This window comes from Rutilus rutilus (genome assembly GCF_951802725.1).
Source record: "Rutilus rutilus genome assembly, chromosome: 3".
Taxonomy (NCBI): Eukaryota; Metazoa; Chordata; class Actinopteri; order Cypriniformes; family Leuciscidae; genus Rutilus; species Rutilus rutilus.
In genome coordinates, this window is record NC_140211.1 from 55,757,108 (window position 1) to 55,776,542 (window position 19,435).

The window sequence follows — 19,435 nt, forward strand, 5'->3', positions numbered from 1 at the left end:
CTAAAAACCAAAGGGATGAGTACTGTATAGCACAATCAATGATAAACAGTATAATACAGAGAATATTTCTGCATGCATGCCCCACCTGTCACTATAAAATGTTGACATCTAAAAATATGGATTAGACCGATATTTTGACTGATGGACTTTGAGGAAATGGCACCAAAAACTGTACTTGCATTGAACTGCAGTAAATATACAAACAACACGGCTAATGTTGTTTTAACGTTTCATAATGATCATTTAATCGCTACCGAATTGGAACCTTTAGTTCCATCAAAATCTCTTGTACACCATTGTTTATGTCACCCATGTGAATCCGAGTCTAGAGGAACCGGTTAACTGCTTCCCTCAGTCGGACACACGGATCTTCTTTCTAGTGGTTTGAGAGACAACGGACCTGTGGATCCCATCGCTGAGATGATTCAGGATGAATATGTATGCTTCCAATTACATCAGGAAATAATGAAACAATAAGGGCCTCTGCCCAGCACCGACTGTTACTCACTCATACACTCTCCTTTAGTGAGCTGTGCTGTTGAGAACGGGCCAAACAAGACACAAAATCACATACTTCCCTACTATATAGTAGACGAAAAACAGTATGTAACATAATAGGTATGTCTGAATTCACAGTATGAAGTGTGCATATGATGGACACTTTACTATCCCATGAGGCCACAGGAGAGGATTTGTGAATGACAGTGAAGCGACGCAACTAGCGCTGGTAGGTCAAATGATAATGACGACATACTATACAGAACATACTTTTTTAGTGCTCGAAGTAATTACTTGTTCACAAAAAGCACCTAACTCAAGACAGTGCGTGATTTGAGACACAGCCAAAGACTTTAGTGGTCATATAAGAGTATACTGTGACACTACTTATACACTGCAGTGTTATTTTAGTTTTATTAAAGGGGTGGTTGATTATGATTTCACTTTTTTAACTTTAGTTAGTGTGTAATGTTGCTGTTTGAGCTTAAACAACATCTGCAAAGTTACAACGCTCAAAGTTCAAAGCAAAGGGAGATTTTTGCTTTTAAAGAAATTGCTTTTTAAGGACTACAACAAACGGCTGGTCAGGACTACACGACATTCCTCCCGGGTTAGTGACATCACCAACGCTAGAATTTACATAAACCCCGCCCCCTGAACACAATTTATAGATTAACATGACAGAATATATGCTAATCAAATTACAAATAAGCTACATAAATTCATCAACTAACCATTCAGAAACGTCCTGTTGCTTCTACGTCACTTTTTCTCGAGTCTCTCCATCATTGTCTGACTCCGGTTTGAACATAAAAGGCTAAAAGTTTTTGAAATTTTCAGTGTGTGTGTGTGTGTGTGTGTGTGTGAGGTAATCGGAGCTGCTAACACACAAACACACAAGCTCTTGTAGCTCCGCCCCCTGTGCCGGGAGCAGCAACTCATTTGCATTTAAAGGGACAGACACAAAAACGGTGCGTTTTTGCTCACCCTCAAAAAGTGACAACTTTAACATGCTTTATAAAAATATCTGTGGGGTATTTTGAGCTAAAACTTCACACACACACTCTGGGGACATCAGATATTTATTTTACATCTTGTGAAAAGGGCATTATACCACCCATTTAATATTGTGAATTAGCTTTTATTTTTATAGATTGTTTTCATGTAAATTTAAGTTACATTTTTTGTCATTTTGCTGTCACTTTGTCATTTTAAATGATGGTATCTTATAAACATGTTAGATAACATGGTACTGAATACATTTCAAAGAATACCATGGTACATGTTAAAAAAAAACACAAGGTTTGGTAAAGAGAAACAATACAGCGTGCATTACCAGCAAGGAATTTATATGAACAAAATATACATAGACCTAAGTAATTCATCATCATATTTATTTCAAGGTGTGCTAGAAATGTCCACATTAACCGTATTTAACAATAAAATGCTAAACCTTTCAATCATTTAGATCACACAAAATGCATTTTAAAAGTTTAGCGTTCTTAAAACATTAAATTCTACCTGTTTTTCAGCCCTGTTCCCCGTATTCCTAATGATATACTTAGAAAGACAATGGTTTGGTAAACAGTTGGTCTCATAATATGTAGCTGATCTGAGGTAGGGCTGGTATGTTTCGTGGCACATTAAAAATTTGATACCTGAGCCAGAAAAGTAAAAAGGCACTGGTGGAGAAAAAGTGCAGTGTTTTAAAAACCAACGCAGTAGAGCAACACATCCCTTTAAATAAATAAATCAAGGAGAAATATGTTCCTTGACTCAACCGAAATAGAAAAAAATAGAGAGAACAACAGCAGACAGGGAATAAAAAACATAAAATCACAATAAAAAGGCTACAGTGTCTGTCGAAGTGGCTGTTTCCGTTTAAGTCTTTAACCATAGCAAGGCTACATGAAGCGTGATTGGTCCACTTGATTGCACCACTTAGACATTATATTGCTTTTGATACGAGTTTCCAAATTTGTGAGAATTAAGAATCAGGCACGAGACTTTCACTTTTATCTTAGCGAGTTCTTTTCCAGTAAACAGCAGCTACAATGAACGCCACTGCAGCGATGCACGACACGGTGCGCCATCTTGACACGCTGCGGAAAATGCCCTCCTGCAACACAGGCCAGAGAAAGCATTAGATACACACTGCATATGAACACAACACCTCCATCAAATTACGATTTTTTTATTTTATTTTTTTTGCATGGATATCGAAGTGCTAAAGAGATTAGAGAGTGACACTTGTGAATAATGACTTCTATTAAGGGATGGGAATTGTAATGAATATAAAGGTGAAGTATGTCGTTTCTGTGATGCACAAACGCCCATTTAGCGCATCACGCGGACACAGATCTTACGGGTGCTTGTGAAGGAATGTCTCAACAGGTGAAAGTAGACTACTTTCAATAAAACTTTCAATTTAGCTGTGTTGCTATGCGTCATAAGTAAATGAATATACGAACACTGTTTAGAGCGAACGTGAGCATCTCGCTTATAATAAACCCATCCAACGTATCTGCATTAGGGGTTGCACAGACTAGTCGACTTCAATGCTCTCCCATGACGCTTTAAGCTTGACGTCGACTAGTTGCTGATCGTGGCCTATAGAGGGCGCAAGAGCATACGAAATCTTTGAAGTCCACTTTTACACTCCGTTTCCAACAGTTAACATGAAAAATAAATGCATACTCCGAGTGCGCTCCACAAGATATGTTTGATTATACCATCTGGATGCTCAATATTTATCGGGTGAATGCATGTTTTAAACAGCTTAGTGTACACGCAAGTTAATCGTTGTTCTGAACTAATGCACTGCTGCATTATAACGCACATACACAGACAGAAGCTCACACATCACACGCACATAGAAACATTCAGTAGCGCAGAAATGTAGTCAACAGTGTTCTGTGATTTAGAAATAAAATAGTTTAATAACTGAAAAGTTCTAGCATATATTTCCACAGCTTCACTATTAGTAGAGAGACGCTGCCAGGAAGAATTAATTCACACACAATCGCTCTCTCATTAATGCATTCATATAAATGTAATAATCTTTACTGTGCTACTTTATCTGTATCTTAGAACGAGCAGAAATCTGTGAGAAATATAACAATCCAAACACAGAAGAACTGATTAAAATAGGCTGTTATGTAGGAGCGCTGTGTCATACGCCATAGCTGTGCACAAGGAAACCCGTGTTCGAGTCTCAGATCGAGGTTCAGGATTATTTGTACATTAGTAACGTCCTCAACGACTAGCTGATGTCGACTTTAAATCACATAAATGTCAACTTAAAATAATCTAATTATTGAAGCATCCATTGTAGCGCATAGCATCACAATGCACCGTTGCAGTAAATTTTGTCTTGCACATGACTACACACATTAGTGGGACTATAACACTTTGTACATAGTACATTATATTTTTAGTTCCCTAATGTGTAAGCCATAGTGGCAAGGAACGGAAAAACTGGCTATAGCCAAAAAATAATAATGTCAGTAATTAAGTAGATATGTTACTACACTGATTGAATTATAATATTGGTGGCATATTCCCCTGCAGTTCAATCTCTAAAATACTAAACAGCAGGTGCCTGATCCTCCTCAAATCCCTAAAAATGAGGGTCAAGCACACAAGCATCACGTCTCCTCCCTCACTGGGTTTGCATTCTTCAGGCTCATGCTGTTTGGTGCACTGTAAATATTGTCACATGTTTAGTATATGGCAGTTTCTCAGGGCCACAGTACGCTCCATGACTCCCGAGTGTTTGAAGTCTAAACCCAGCACCCCACATTCTGCTTCCTTTATGATCATATGTGTGCTATTAAACTTGAGTGGCCCCGGGAAATGCAGCCAGCCCAGTGGAGGCTCTGCAGAGCACATGCAAACCACATCTTACTGATGTATGAGAGATGAAGTGCAAAAATAGGCATTCTTGATATATATTTTCAAGATAAAGAGGTGTGAGAATCAGATCACTACTATCTAGCCGAGTGCCATTCTGGGTCAGTGGGTTTGTGTGTCTGGGTATTTCTAGACGGGATGTGTCTGGGTTTGTGCTCATGTACTTCCAGTGTGTGTGTGTGTCTGTGTGTGTGTGTGTGTGTGTGTGGTGGCCCATGTCTGGCTCGACCTGTGTGGCTCCACATGGGTGGCCAGACAACACATACAAAAACCGCAACTTACCCATCCTCCTTGCTGTCTGATCCAGGCAGAAATGTTTTCCTTCATAAACTGTAAAACCCAGCTAATGATCCTCTTGATAATTTCCAAGTGGTTCTGAGTCAGGGCCTAGAGGAATGAAAAGTAATCAGGTTTTTATACATCTGTATTATCGAAAAAAGTACAGCAATCCATAAAGGGTTAGTTCACAAAAAAAAGAAAGAAATTCTATTAGCAATTATTCACCCTCATGTTGTTCCAAACCCATAAGACTTTTGTTCCTCTTTGAAACACAAATAAAGATATTTCTAAGGAAATCTGAGATATTTCTGTCCCTCCATTGAACGTCTATTCACCCAAAACGCTGACGATCGTAAAATATATCCATATTAATCAAGTGGTTTAATCCAAGTCTTCTGAAGAGACACAAATGCTTTATATGATGAACGGATTTAATTAAGGCTTTTATTATCATACATTAATCAGCGAACATACATAGAAGCCCTAAAATATGGTTAACGGAAAGGCAAACTTGCTTGATGCGTGAAAATGAACCTCATTGGTTCTTGCTGAAGCTCAAACGTGCTGCGTAGCATTAGAATGAACCTATTTATGCAGGTAAAGCTGGATATACTTTCAGGAATTGTAGGTTGGAGTTATTAATTTGTTATGTGGTGATATTGATGATTAAGAAATCTATAAGGCTTTGATCAATGTATAGCAATTTGGTGTAGTCACATATGCTGCGTTTGCATTGCGAAACTGATCCGCGGCTGTACCACAAACACAACAGTTATTCACTATTTGTTTTTATTTCAAATTACTATTTTTATTATCAGGATCTTTTATAAAATAAATTTTAAAAAGTTTTGTCAGCATTGCGACTCTGTTTGTACACAATAGTAACAGGTCTACACTCTTTCACAGGCGTATTCACGTTTAACCTCGATAAATAAATAAAAAAAGTGTATTCAATGTATTACTTATATATAGATTTATATATTAAGTTGCTCAAGCAAGTGGCAAAACATTTAAACGTACTTATGTTAATATCGCAAACATTTCAGATTAAAACATACAATTGACAAAAACAGCCCTCTCTCATACCTTTTCTTTTGTATTTAAATCTTTATACAACAAATATTCACGAAGAACTTGTCGTCCACCTCCACGAAGAAACGAGTAATATCCATTACGTAGCGTTGTTGAGGTAACGTGTAGTTTTCCTTGCTTAAGCCCGTGCTTACATAAAACAAATAAAAATAAAAAATAAAAAATGACAGTGAAAAATATAGTATAATAATTTAATTAAATGCATTTATGTTGAGATTACTGCATTTTCATGTCAATCTGTGTTCTTTTTGACCACGAACCATGCGCTGTCACTTTAATTTATACACTTTGACGGGCCGCATCAACAGGCAGTGTGAAAGCTAGAACCTGTTTACATGGGTGCGGAAAAAAATACGTGCCGCATACGCACTGCAAACGAAGTATGTGTGAAACAGCCGTAATTAATATTTGGTAATGTGCATCACTGCCATAGATAAATGATGCATATAAATGACAGGGTTAAAATTTCAGGCTAAGGGGTTAAATTGAGCGTCACAGCATTATACTTACACGTTGTACATAGTACATTATATTTTTTGTTCCCTAATGTTCAAGCCATAGTGGCAAGGAACGAAAAACTCCTCCACTGGCTATAGTCAAAAAATAATAATGTCAGTAATTAAGTAGACGTGTTACTACACTGATTGAATTGTAATATTGGTGGCATATTCCCCTGCAGTTCAATCTCAGAAATACTAAACATCAGGTGCCTGATCCTCCTCAAATCCCTAAAAATGAGGGTCAAGCACACAAGCGTCACGTCTCTTCCCTCACTGGGTTTGCATTCTTCTATTGTCACATGTTTAGTATATGGCAGTTTCTCAGGGCCACAGTACGCTCCATGACTCCCGAGTGTTTGAAGTCTAAACCCAGCACCCCACATTCTGCTTCCTTTATGAACCTCATTGGTTCTTGCTGAAGCTCAAATTTGCTGTGCAACACGAGAATGAACCTCATTGGTTCTTGCTGAAGCTCAAATTTGCTGTGCAACACGAGAATTAACCTCATTGGTTCTTGTGGAAGCTCAAATTTGCTGTGCAACACGAGAGTGAACCTCATTGGTTCTTGCTGAAGCTCAAATTTGCTGTGCAACACGAGAATGAACCTCATTGGTTCTTGTGGAAGCTCAAATTTGCTGTGCAACACGAGAGTGAACCTCATTGGTTCTTGCTGAAGCTCAAATTTGCTGTGCAACACGAGAATGAATCTCATTGGTTCTTGCTGAAGCTCAAATTTGATGTGCAACACGAGAATGAACCTCATTGGTTCTTGTGGAAGCTCAAATTTGCTGTGCAACATGAGAATGAATCTCATTGGTTCTTGCTGAAGCTCAAATTTGCTGTGCAACACGAGAATGAACCTCATTGGTTCTTGCTGAAGCTCAAATTTGCTGTGCAACACGAGAATGAACCTCATTGGTTCTTGTGGAAGCTCAAATTTGCTGTGCAACACGAGAATGAACCTCATTGGTTCTTGCTGAAGCTCAAATTTGCTGCGTAACACAAGAACGAACCTCATTGGTTCTCACGCATCAAACAACTACGGTTGTGCTTCCGTTTACCAGATTTGAGTGCTCTATGCACATTCACTGATCAATGTTTATACATGAATAAAAGCCTAAATTAAATCGGTTCATTTTTAAGCAATCATGTCTCTTTAAAAGACTTTGATTAAACCATTCAAAATGCATATGGATTTATTTTACGATCTCTTCATGAAAGCTTTGAACCGTCAGAGTTTTGGGTGAACGGACTTTCAATGGAGGGACAGAAATCTCTCAGATTTAATGAAAAATATTTTCACTTGTGTTTCGAAGATTGGCGAAGTCTTACGGGTTTGGAACGACGTGAGTAAATGAAGTGTCATTTTTGGGTGAACTATCCCTTTAATAAATCATGAAGAATGCAGTGATGGAGTTATTTATTATTATTTCCTTTTCTTAATTAATAATTCAATGCCATTGACACTTTGATTGAAGAACAAATGGTGAGTTAATTGTTTCGCATTCTCAATTAAAATATTTAAAAGTTAACTAAATAAATCATGAATACCACAATGCTGTTTTGAAATAAAAGGCCAAATGAGAGTTTTACCATGTAAATGAGCCTATACGCGAGGTGAAACAGGGCCACCACGCGTCCCCAGTTGATGCCATCATCAAAGATGCTCCTGGCCACCGTCATGAAGACGTCCTGAGCGCAGTTTGCTTGAACGGTGCTGATGAGACTGTGAGGGGAAAAGAGGTGTACTGTATGTTATAGGGTTCCCAAACTCTACTAACAAAGGATCTTGTTCTATATTTCACACTGTTCATTCTTCATCCTGGTTTAGCATCCAATCCTAGGTAGTCTGGTTTTGAAATGTCACACTGTAAACACCATACAACTAAAATATTAGGGCTTTTTCTGCACACCAGTTAATGTGTTCGTTGTTGTTTAACTTTTAATCGCAGACACTGAAACTAAACCCAGCCTGAAAGTTTCTGCTACTGTATAGCTGTATTTATTTTTCCACTGTAATTTGGGTTTAACCCTCCAAAAAGGTTTGGTTTGAAGCAGGGCTTCCTAACCCAGGGTTAAAACTGCCCTTGACCCAGGGTTTAAAAATATGTAAAACAAGGATTAAGTGCAGAGCTAAAAAATAAAGCCTGTCTGCTGAAATTCCCAGGAAAAAGATTTTCCCAGAAAAGAAAACATAAATTAAGCATGAAAAAAAAATCTTGAAAAATGTCAATGTTCTGCATTCAGACGAATGTTGCTAAAAGATTGGTTTGTATGATGGCTTCTGTAACTTTTATGACTAGCCTAAAACATTCACAGATTTCTGCAATCTTTAAAGTGCCGTCATTCAGTCTTTTGTTCCTCATTAAATAGTTTCACTCTTAAAGAAAATTGTACTTTTTATTTTATTTTTTATTTTATTTTAATTGATCAACACCCACATGAGATGAAGACACCTAATAAAAGCCTGTTCAGATGTTCAAGATCACATGACCAGTCAAATACTTTTTCCTTTTATCCTGATAACATACTGTAAGGAAAAAATGAATCATAGCTGGCTGTAAATAGAGCATTTCTACAAAAGTCTGTAACTGAACATGTTTGCTTTTGCATCCATGCCTTTAGGCGTTGGCTTAAGTCGAAGACGGCATTGCAACATACAAAAACAAATGAGTGCATCTTTTGAGCAAAATCGAAACTACTGGTTTAAATACTTACTATGTCAGTTTCTATTTAAAAAAAAAAAGATACAGCAGAAGATACATTCATATTGGGCATTACATTTCCGGGCCAATTACCTTTTGTCATTTTTGAAAATTATCAGAATGATCTCTTTGAAGAGAAAATGCTATGTGTGTAAAATGACTAATATTACTAAGGGTAGTCATTATAACTGAATTAGACAATGACTATTAGCGCCGCAGTTCATTCCGTCTCGGCCAGAAAAAGCACACAAGTTTGTGAGAAATCAAGATTTAAAAAAAGCGCGACATGAAATACAATGTCTAGAAATCACAAAAAAAGTGTCAATTTTTTTTTTTTTTTGTGGTCCATAAAAGAAAGAAAGGCATATAGCTAGTGGTGCACGATATATCGGCCGCCGATATAATATCGGCCGATATGGTCATTTTTTTACACATCGGTATCCTTCCGATGTCAAAATATGGCCGATGTGAACAGGCCGATATTTAACGTGTGAAGCTGAAGAGGTTGATGTGAGAGAAATACACATTTCATACAGATGACATAAGCAGAGAACAGTCTGTTTTCTTTCATTTTGAATTGTTCTGTTTAAAAATAGAAGTTTCAAGCTTTCTATATATGTCTCAGGTCTGTGAGGCAGGTAGGTTTCGGTTCATTTATGAGACGCGCTCCAGGTTCACGCGCCGTCGCCTCTGTCCTGATTAAATATTTTCTAGTATATTTACTTTTTATTTATTAAATCCAATTCAATTCGTTGATGAAACATTGATCAAAATTAAGATACAATTAGGTTTCGGTTCATTTATGAGACGCGCTCCAGGTTCACGCGCCGTCGCCTCTGTCCTGATTAAATATTTTCTAGTATATATACTTTTTATTTATTAAATCCAATGCAATTCGTTGATGAAACATTGATCAAAATTAAGATACAATTAATACAAAACGAAATTAAATTTAAAGACAGGCTTTGTGCTTTCTGCTTGAGGTCTCTGTGAAAGTTTTAAAGCAGTTTTTAAGTGCCGAGAGCGCTCACGTCCGTAACATTGTTAATGCAGTCCAGTGAGACTTATGTTTTTTTCCTCCTCATGACACATTTTTGACTGATCGTTTTTTGACTCGTAGATATTTGAATATATTGCTTGATATATGATACCCATTCGAATTTGATTTTTCTCAAAAGTGACAGCGCGTGTGATTTGTGGATTCTGATAAGCGCGAGTGGAGAAACAGGCGTTTATTTATTCATTCTCAGTGTTGAGAAACGTAGCCTTCATGTGTTATTGTGTTAATAATAACTAAAGTAGCCTACCTAATTATGTTACATATTTAGTTTGTATGAAAACTATCGCGTTCGTTACTTATGGATTAAAAAAGTAGGCAACCGGTGCTGCGCGAGCTCTCTCTCACAAACACGGACGCGCGCACATAGAGAGAGAAGATAATTGTAAAATGAAAACGGGCTAAGTTTAAATTTTGTTCTTGCTTGTTTGTTTTCTTCTGTCAAAATGTCAGAAAGCATTTTGTATTATCCATCCGTGTTTTTAAAATTCGTTAAATGACGGACGTTTTACTGTTAACACAGCCCATATGTCGGATTCGTCTTATAGCCTACTTGTTATTGTTTTTAGAATAAGTGATTCGTTATGCTATTATTGGACTCCTGTCTATTCATTGTCAACTGTTTTCTATAAATATGTTTGTATTGGCTAACATTTATTCAGCTAATGCGTGTCCTGTTTAAAATGTGCAATGTTCAAACGCAAAGACAGTCACAAGAAGCCCTTTTCCCTGTGGTATTTTTTAGAATAATATTTGGATATTGGAATAATAAATGAAGTAGCCTATCTTAATTGTACACATGTTCCTGTTTTTTTTTTTTTTTTTTTTTACTGTTTTCTAAGGGTTTCTTAATTTTATACAAGTTGACCAGCACACATTATATGCAATGCAATGTGTGTATGTGTGACATATTTTGCACACAGGTAAAGGTGCCCAATATCAGTCATTTCTAAAGTAAAAAAAATGTGTTTTGGAAAATAGCTCTTTATTTGATAATCATTAAAATTTGTTTTCTATACAGAGATATCGACATCGGTAAATATCGGTATCGGCCATAACAGCAATATTAATATCGGTTATCGGTATCGGCCACAATTTTCACATCGGTGCATCCCTACATATAGCAATAGCACACCAGAGTAATATATGACTTAATTTTCATTTTAGGGTGAACTATCCCTTTGAAGAATTATCAACAGCTATTATTTTAGTAAAGAACCGTTCATAAAAACTCTGGAATCCAAAATATAATTGTTTAACTTCATATATTAAAGCCAGTTTCTGTTAATCAAAAGAAGTTTGAAAACAAACTGCTTTGTCATAATTACAGCAGAACATGCCAAAAGATAAACTGCATTATAAATGTCTGTTGCAATGTGGAATATGACAATAAACATCATGTGGTTATATTAGCCAGGACCGGAATCAAGAACCACTGTTATAGCTTATAGGACAGGCTTTTGATAAGCTTTGATAACCACTGGATTAAACACTTAAACTGTGAAACCTCATATATTCACAAAAAGACAAAATGAGCTGAAACAAAATGAAAAACGTACTGTCGAAGCTCAGCATTCTGGTTAAGGTCATCGGCGATCTTCAAAAGTTGACCTACAACCTCTTTGATTTGAGGATCGTCTCCCTCCTGAGGTCTTCCTCCCAGATCCTCATGGCTCACATGCATGGATGGATCATCTACAGTAACTCGCTCGATAATATACCTAGATGTGAAAAACCAAAGCGCAGTAACAGTGAGAGAGATGCATTCATCCACATGACCATGACCATATAATATATATAACATATACAGTCAAACCAAAATGTATTCAAGATTATGCTAAAATATACTTTCCTCAACTATATTTAAGTTCCCTATGAAGAGCAAACCCTCAACTTTGAAAATTCCCAGTTTATTCCCGTTTATTCCCATAAATTCCTCTTAATTCCCTTAAATTCCCATTAATTCCCATGTAAAGTTTCCATCTTTGAAAATTCCCAGAATTTTGCAACCCTAATTCAGACACCTTCAACATTCCTCACATTATCACAGTTTATGTTTCTATATGTATATGAGTTGATATTTCACTGGTTTTGTCCATACTTCTGTTAGACGGTCTCACTAATGAATTATGTTGAATATCTGTCAGCTGTTTAATTTAACTACACAATTAGATAATACCAATTTAGCTCAACCAATTATCAAGCAATGCTTAATTTTGTTCAGTCTGTGGTGTAAAAAGTGTCACATTAGCAATTAAAAAAAAAAAAAAAACACTTCAGCAAAATATGTTCAGGTCAAAGAGTCTGAATAATTTTTGGTCCCAAATATGTATAATTTTTACTGGTAGTCACTGTATGAAGAATTTTTGGGTATAATATGTCACAGTTTGCTGTATTTTGCTATCCTCACTTACATAAATGAACTAGGCTATAGTGTCCTGCACCCACTAGTAAAAAAAAAATCAAAAATGATATCTGGTGTCTGAATAATTTTTGGTTTGACTGTATATGGCCTCTATGAAATTGAGGATTACATGAGTTTACCCTCTTAGCAGAACAGCACCCTGCTCAAGGATTACATCATCCACGACATCTGCAAATAAAGAATATTAAATTGAGGTCATGTGAACAATAATCTTCATAACGACTGGAGTATGATCAAAAGGAAACAAGGTCAAAGTACAGGAAGCAATCTTTGTATTCCTGGGCGTGATAATGGGGTGAGATGGAATTATAAATGTGGTGAACCCTGACCTCCCAACTTCCTTTTTTTGATACTGGCTGGTTGTGCCACATGTTTATGAGAAGGTTTGAGGTGTAGCCCAGAGTACCCTATAGCCAAATGTTTATTCTCACTTCCTGTCGTCTTGTCAACATCTTGTTTTAAAGTTTGGTGGTCAAATCTCAAACATTTTAAGGCATATTGACCCTTATGCTTGATGTCACTAGTTTCTGAATGTCATTAAAGTGTCTGAATGTGAATTTGTTGTAGTGGGTGTTTTGTTCGCAAAGGACTTGAACGATCTTAGATGCCACGGACCTCAAAATATGATCAATCTTCCTAAAATGTACTATAGTACTGCACTATAGTTTCTACTAAATTAATGTAATGTTAGATGTATTATTTATCTATATTTTAAAAAAAAATTATAGTTAAATGTCTAAAGACCCATTATAAAACAGATGGTTCCGGTCCTTGATTCTGATTGGTTGAGCCTTACTCTACAATCATACACACCTGTGACATTATTAAATCAGTATGGTGTGTTGCTGCAGTTATGCATTTCAGCAAAAATAACTGTTTAATATTTATATAATGAAGTATGAGTGACCCCTGCTGGAGATATGTCGCATTATTCACCTTTAATTCTGAGACTACAACATTCATTCATCATTCACCTTTAATTCTAAAATAATCTTCACTATAGGATGAGCCGAAAACGTTCGAGTACGAGATGTGAAGGAGAATCTGATTGGTTGGACCGAGTGAACGAATTAATTTTTGACAAGATCTGTTTTTTGGGGTAAAATGCTTATGCCTCAACAGTATTTCTAGAGTCTCTTTGGCCCTGTTTACTCCTGGTATTAAGATGCGTTTTGGTCGATCGGATCACAAGTAGACGAGGGAGACACAATCCCGTTTACAACTGGTGTTTTAATCCGTCTCTTTTGTCCACTTTAACCACTTCTGTCCTGATTTCTTCGAGGGGAGAGTCTATGCCTCCCATAGACTCTCCCTTCGAAGAAATCAGGACAGAAGTGTTTATTGGGAGGACTCGATCGACTAAAATGAATCTTTAATATCAGGTGTAAACAGGGCTTTAGTGCAGGGTCACCATTGAGTGACACAAGTCCCCTGCTATTACATATGGCCAAATTGCACTCCATACGCACCGCTCTGTTAGTTGTTAAAAAAAATTAATGTATAGGGTTGTCTTCCTTGCGCTTGAGACGATCAAATCAAAGAAGGCGCATCATAGTCACATCATGTAAACGTAATATTTATTTGACAACTGTTTTACAATAGAAATGTTAAACAACTGGCAGAAAACAACCTATTTTTAACTAGAAAATATAGGCTTTCATTTACGTGATTTATGTAATTCATATCTAACGTGACGAGACAAGAACATTTTAGGGCCGGTGGTTCTCAACCTTTTTGAGGCCATTAGACTTTTCTAGTCGTTCATGATTTACCAAATAAAATATTTTAAAGCTTGACATAACTAGATTTATATATATATATATATATATATAAACTGCCCAATGGAGTTATAGGATTCATTTATTTTTTACATTATGCTGGCTTACACTGTCTTACATTTCTAGACAGTGGAAATCCTGGTTCTTTTATTTTATGTTAATTTTTAATAGGGGGAAAAAGCATTTGTTGAAGTGTTGAATTAAAATGACAAATTTTGCTTATTTTAATGCTTGTTTTGTCTTGCATTTGTGTAGATCATCTAAGTCATCTCTTGAATGTTTGCTAAGACCCCCTACCCTGGTAATCCAGAGTTCTCGCGAGAGCACAAGTTGAATTTGGATTTGAATGTATTTTAATCTAAATCTTTTAGATTTAGGTCTGGATTTCCAGGCTAAAGACCCCCTCGCTTGAGAACCAAAAAAATAAATCAAATATCTATAATCACAACCTCTTACTCAACCGTCTTTGGTGTCTCTGAGACTGTTTTCGGCTGGTTTAGATCTTATCTCTCTGATGATCGCTCTCAGTTTGTGGTTTAGGGTCTGATTTTCTCTGTTCCTCTGGGTTAAATTTTAGGCCCCTTCCTTTTTAGCATTTATATAGGCCCTATTTCCTCTTTGATTGCTCTTAAAATCACTCAGGCTTAATTATCACTTCTATGCAGATGATAATCAGATTTATATTCACTCTAAGCCTGGTCAAAACATTGACACAGTAATGGTGTAAAAAAGGAGGGCCACTGCACAAATGAAAAGCGAATAGACTGAAACCATCACTATTTTGACAGGCCAGAAAAACCCCAACACGCCCCGATATACGTCAGACACTATCTAGGCAACTTAATTATGACATCAGAGGAAGTTCCATAAAATAAAATTAATTATAATTTAATATGCAAGCGATAGTTTTCTGTTTCTTGCTCATAATCTAATACAAACATAAATCTAAACAGAAAGTTCCATAATGATTTAAACGAAACGCCAGAAGCGGATTGTAAGGCTAAACACGAAATACAATGAACTCATTAAACTGAAAATCACCATATTATATTATCACCGGAATATAGCCTAGTCGGTCTAGTATTTATCCTTATTAAGATTCAGAGTCTTCAGTTCTAGTCAAGTCACCGTCGAAGAAACCTGTGACGTCACGTCTAGTTCAAAAGAGCTGAAAATGGATGGCTAGTTCACAAAACTCTCTAATTCGTTTAAAAGTTGTACCTGGTCTTACCTTCACCACCTGTTGCCCCCTTCAGCTCGTTTTCGTCTGTCCTCTGACCATTGTTGGCATCGGCCATGGTTTTATTCAGCGCAAACACCGCCCGGCTCAACTAATAGCTTTGCTAACTACGTTAGCCGGAGCAGCCTAACAATGTCTGAATCCGCTAAATTCACAGTTTCCAACAAAACACAACATAATCTAGTCGCGTTATCGACGCTTGTGGTTATAGGTCCTCTTCGGGATTACCATTAGAATGATAAAAACATGATAAGAAAGTTTTAAAAAAGTGGTCGAGAGGCTTTAAGAAGAGCTCCACCAATCCATAGGAACGCCGTGGAAACAACGCGGAAATGGAGATGCTAATAATAGTGCGATAATGTGAGCTTGTGCCGATACTAAACGACAAGCATTCTTCCCGTTATATTAATTGTGTTACACGTCAATCGAGATGTTGTCATTCTGTCTAATCACTCAATTGTGTAAATTGTATTTTCTCATTATGAACATTATGGCATCTTTACTATAAAGCCCACTGAAAATAAACAGGGTAGTTTTATTAGAATCAGAATGATATTCAATGTCTTGCTGAAGCTTCCAGTAAACCGAAAAAAATAATATATATATATATATATATATATATATATATGTATATATATATATATATATATATATATAATAAAATTACAAAGATAAATCATTATACAATATAGGCTACACATAGCCTACGACAAGACAACGTGCACACAATATAGGCCTACTACACAAAATATGCATATACAAAAATTATATATAGCCCTACAGATATAATTATGCAAGGGAATATGCTGTAATATGCTGTCCTATTGCAAAGTCTTTTTTTTATTTATTAAAACAATTCATAGAGTGTGTTGGGTATATCTATCATCCATCCATCCATCTTATTTATTTATGCATTCATTCATTCATTCATTCATTCATTTTTAAAAAAATCATAGAGGGTGTGAGATCTATCTATCTATCTATCTATCTATCTATCTATCTATCTATCTATCTATCTATCTATCTATCTATCTATCTATCTATCTATCATCCATCCATGCATCCATCTTTTTTATTTATTTTGGTTGGTTGGTTGGAGATTCATCTGTATTAATCCCCTGTATATTTTGCACAAGTAGCCGATGCTGGACCACCCACATGTTTCCTCTTCTGAAACAGTGAATGTTTTTCAAATGTGATCTGCTATTAGAGTCTATAGACTGTGACGAACTTTATGCACCACCAGATGTCACTATCAGACTGAGTAAAGGCGAGCATTAGTGTCAGTTTTCTAAAAATAAGCCTATATCATTTAGCAATCTGAGCAAGGGGATAGGTCCATTACAAAAATATATGCATGTTTTGTTGCCAAATTGCATGTTTTTTTTTGTGTGTGTGTTTTTTTGTGTGTGAGAGCCAGTTCCCACTTTCCCTTAACATTACAGAAAGTAAGACAATAGCTTTCCACTTTGGAATAGTAATTCATTATATGTCATGACAATTTCTTCCTCACTTTAACAGGAAGAGCACTCTCATAATAAACGTCCAGCTCCTTTTTAAACAAACCCAGCCCTTCCCACTATAGATTCATTAGGCTTTAGGCTTAGCCAAACCAATGCACTCAGTGTGAGTAGAGGCCTGGATAGGTGTGTCTAACCGCAAGATTACCACCACAAAAGAAAGATGATAGTACTGAAGGAATAGAATCCAGCCTTCCCACAACTTGTGTGCTGTAAGAACATCACCTTTCATTTAGACTGGCCTCTTATCTCATGGTCTTGTTTTTTATTTGTAACATTTAATATGTACTTATTCTAGCCTTGTTTAGTTTTATGGCAATCACATAAAATATGGGTTTAGTTCTTCTGCAGACATGGTAGTGACCTGTAAATGTCAGATGTCTACATTTCGTGGTGAATCTTATTGAAAGTGTGTTTTTTGAACCGCATGTTTTAACCTTTTTTGACTCCCAAACCTGAAAATGAATATGTAAAATGCGTGTGAAATATTTTGAATTAAAATAGGTCTATTCACAGCTTAATTATACAATTTCAGACCCTGAAAATAGGCCTACAATACATTAAAATTCAAGTACTGTTAATGCAATGTTTTCTTTTTTTTCTTCTTTTTTTCATATATGTGACCCTGGATCACAAAACCAGTCACAAGTCGCACGGGTATATTTGTGGCAATAGCCAACAGTATGGGTCAAAATTATAGATTTTTCTTTAATGCCAAAAATCATATCAAGTAAAGATCATGTTCAATGAAGATGTTTTGGTCATTTCCAACCATAAATATATAAAACATTTATGTTTGTGAGTGAATGCAGCACAATCGCGAACATAAATGGACAACTTTAAAGGAGATTTTCTCAATGGTTTTTTTGCACCCTCAGATTCCAGATTTTCAAATAGTCGTATCTCAGCCAGATATTGTCATATCCTAACTAACCATACATCAATGGAAAACTTATGTATTCAGGTTTCAGATTATGTATACATCTCAATTTCAAAAAATTGACCCATGTCACATATTACATTGAAATTTGTCAGTAAAAATGCTCGCAGTGCCTATATCTTATTATCTGCTAATATCTTTTATAGATATTAATTAGATTTTATAGACGTATTACAGTCCAACATGACTGAGACATTTCTATAACTCTGTTCTATAACTGTCTGTTCATATAAGCAACTTGTACTTTCAGTTTTGATGCAAGTAGCGGACCGGACGTGCTTTTTCAACGAGTCATTCATTCACACAATAATTTTTGGGGATTTTATGGATTGTTTTGCCACATAAACTAAAACAAAACAACATAACGTCCAGGCCTGGTCTTCTTTGGTTTTGCACTGTCGTCACTCCTCCTTTTATCCTTCCGGAGCTCCTCCGTGGGACTCGAGACCGTTGTGGCGCACAGGTGATGTTCATTAACACTCACTCCGTTCCCGCGGCTCTCGGCCCCGCCCCGCTTCCCACAGCGACGTATAGATGAATATGTGCTGAGCACTTTCCTCTCAATAACAAAATAAACACACAACAAAAATGAAAAAAATTAACCGGACATAGTTTATAAAATGTGTAAAGGAGTCAAAACAGCGGCAGGAATCCCTCCGTCACACACACAAACGAAGATCTGCTGCGAGGAGACACGCTTCTGATGCCTGAACCGAACTGTGGTGGGCAATATCACGACAGTGATGAGGAAAAAACAGGTGTGCTTGAGCACTCTGTCCTTTTTAGGGTTGCATTTTGTGACATCATGTCCTGTTTTTGGTTCGTTTAGATGTCTTTGGTCCGTGTTGTGTTCATATTTTTAGTCGAACCGCACCAGAGTTTGTTTGGAAGCGGATCAAGACGTCTCGGTCCGCTTGTTTGGTGCGACCAGGGTTCAGATGGCAGCGTTCACACTTATTCAACTGAAACGCATTAACAGAGCAATCACACCAGAGTTTGTTTAAATCGAATTAAACCTGCCAAGTGTGAACACACTGTAAAATCCCATTGTGGAAGATCTGATCTTGTGCATCATATGATCCATTCATATTTCAGAAAGCAATTAACAAATGTGAGGAACTTTTTAAATATACTTTGTGGAATTTATATATAAATCCATGATACAGGAATAGAACATTAAAAGATTAATTGAATAAGAGGGCAGTTAGATCAATGATGTCCATTATTGGAGTGTTTTTCTGTGACCTCACTATAAGAGGAAAACATCCTCCCCAGCACACAGGATGTTCAAGCTCTCCCTACAAAAATTCCAGACTTAGTCCCACGACGGCCAGTCCTCAGCATTGCCATAACCATAACTGTTACCATCACATACACACACACACACATACACACTGCCTTGAGCCAAACGATGCTGTTGGTCATCACAGTCCCTGAGATTTATGGGAGGGGATGTTTTGGACAGTTAATGGAAAGGATGTTTCTCTTT

General features: G+C 36.6%; 1 protein-coding gene across 1 annotated transcript; it reads right to left on the bottom strand.

Moving 5' to 3' along the window:
• Positions 1 to 1,830: 1,830 nt before the first annotated feature.
• On the bottom strand, positions 1,831 to 15,949 carry LOC311288012 (apoptosis regulator BAX). Its single transcript, XM_084405217.1, has 6 exons — positions 15,478 to 15,949; positions 12,588 to 12,636; positions 11,603 to 11,764; positions 7,875 to 8,007; positions 4,693 to 4,797; positions 1,831 to 2,617 (listed from the first exon to the last, which is right to left on the bottom strand). Exons 1-6 carry the CDS (start codon positions 15,542 to 15,544, stop codon positions 2,519 to 2,521), a joined length of 615 nt encoding a protein of 204 aa, XP_084261343.1. The 5' UTR covers positions 15,545 to 15,949; the 3' UTR covers positions 1,831 to 2,518.
• Between the last annotated feature and the right edge of the window lie 3,486 nt (positions 15,950 to 19,435).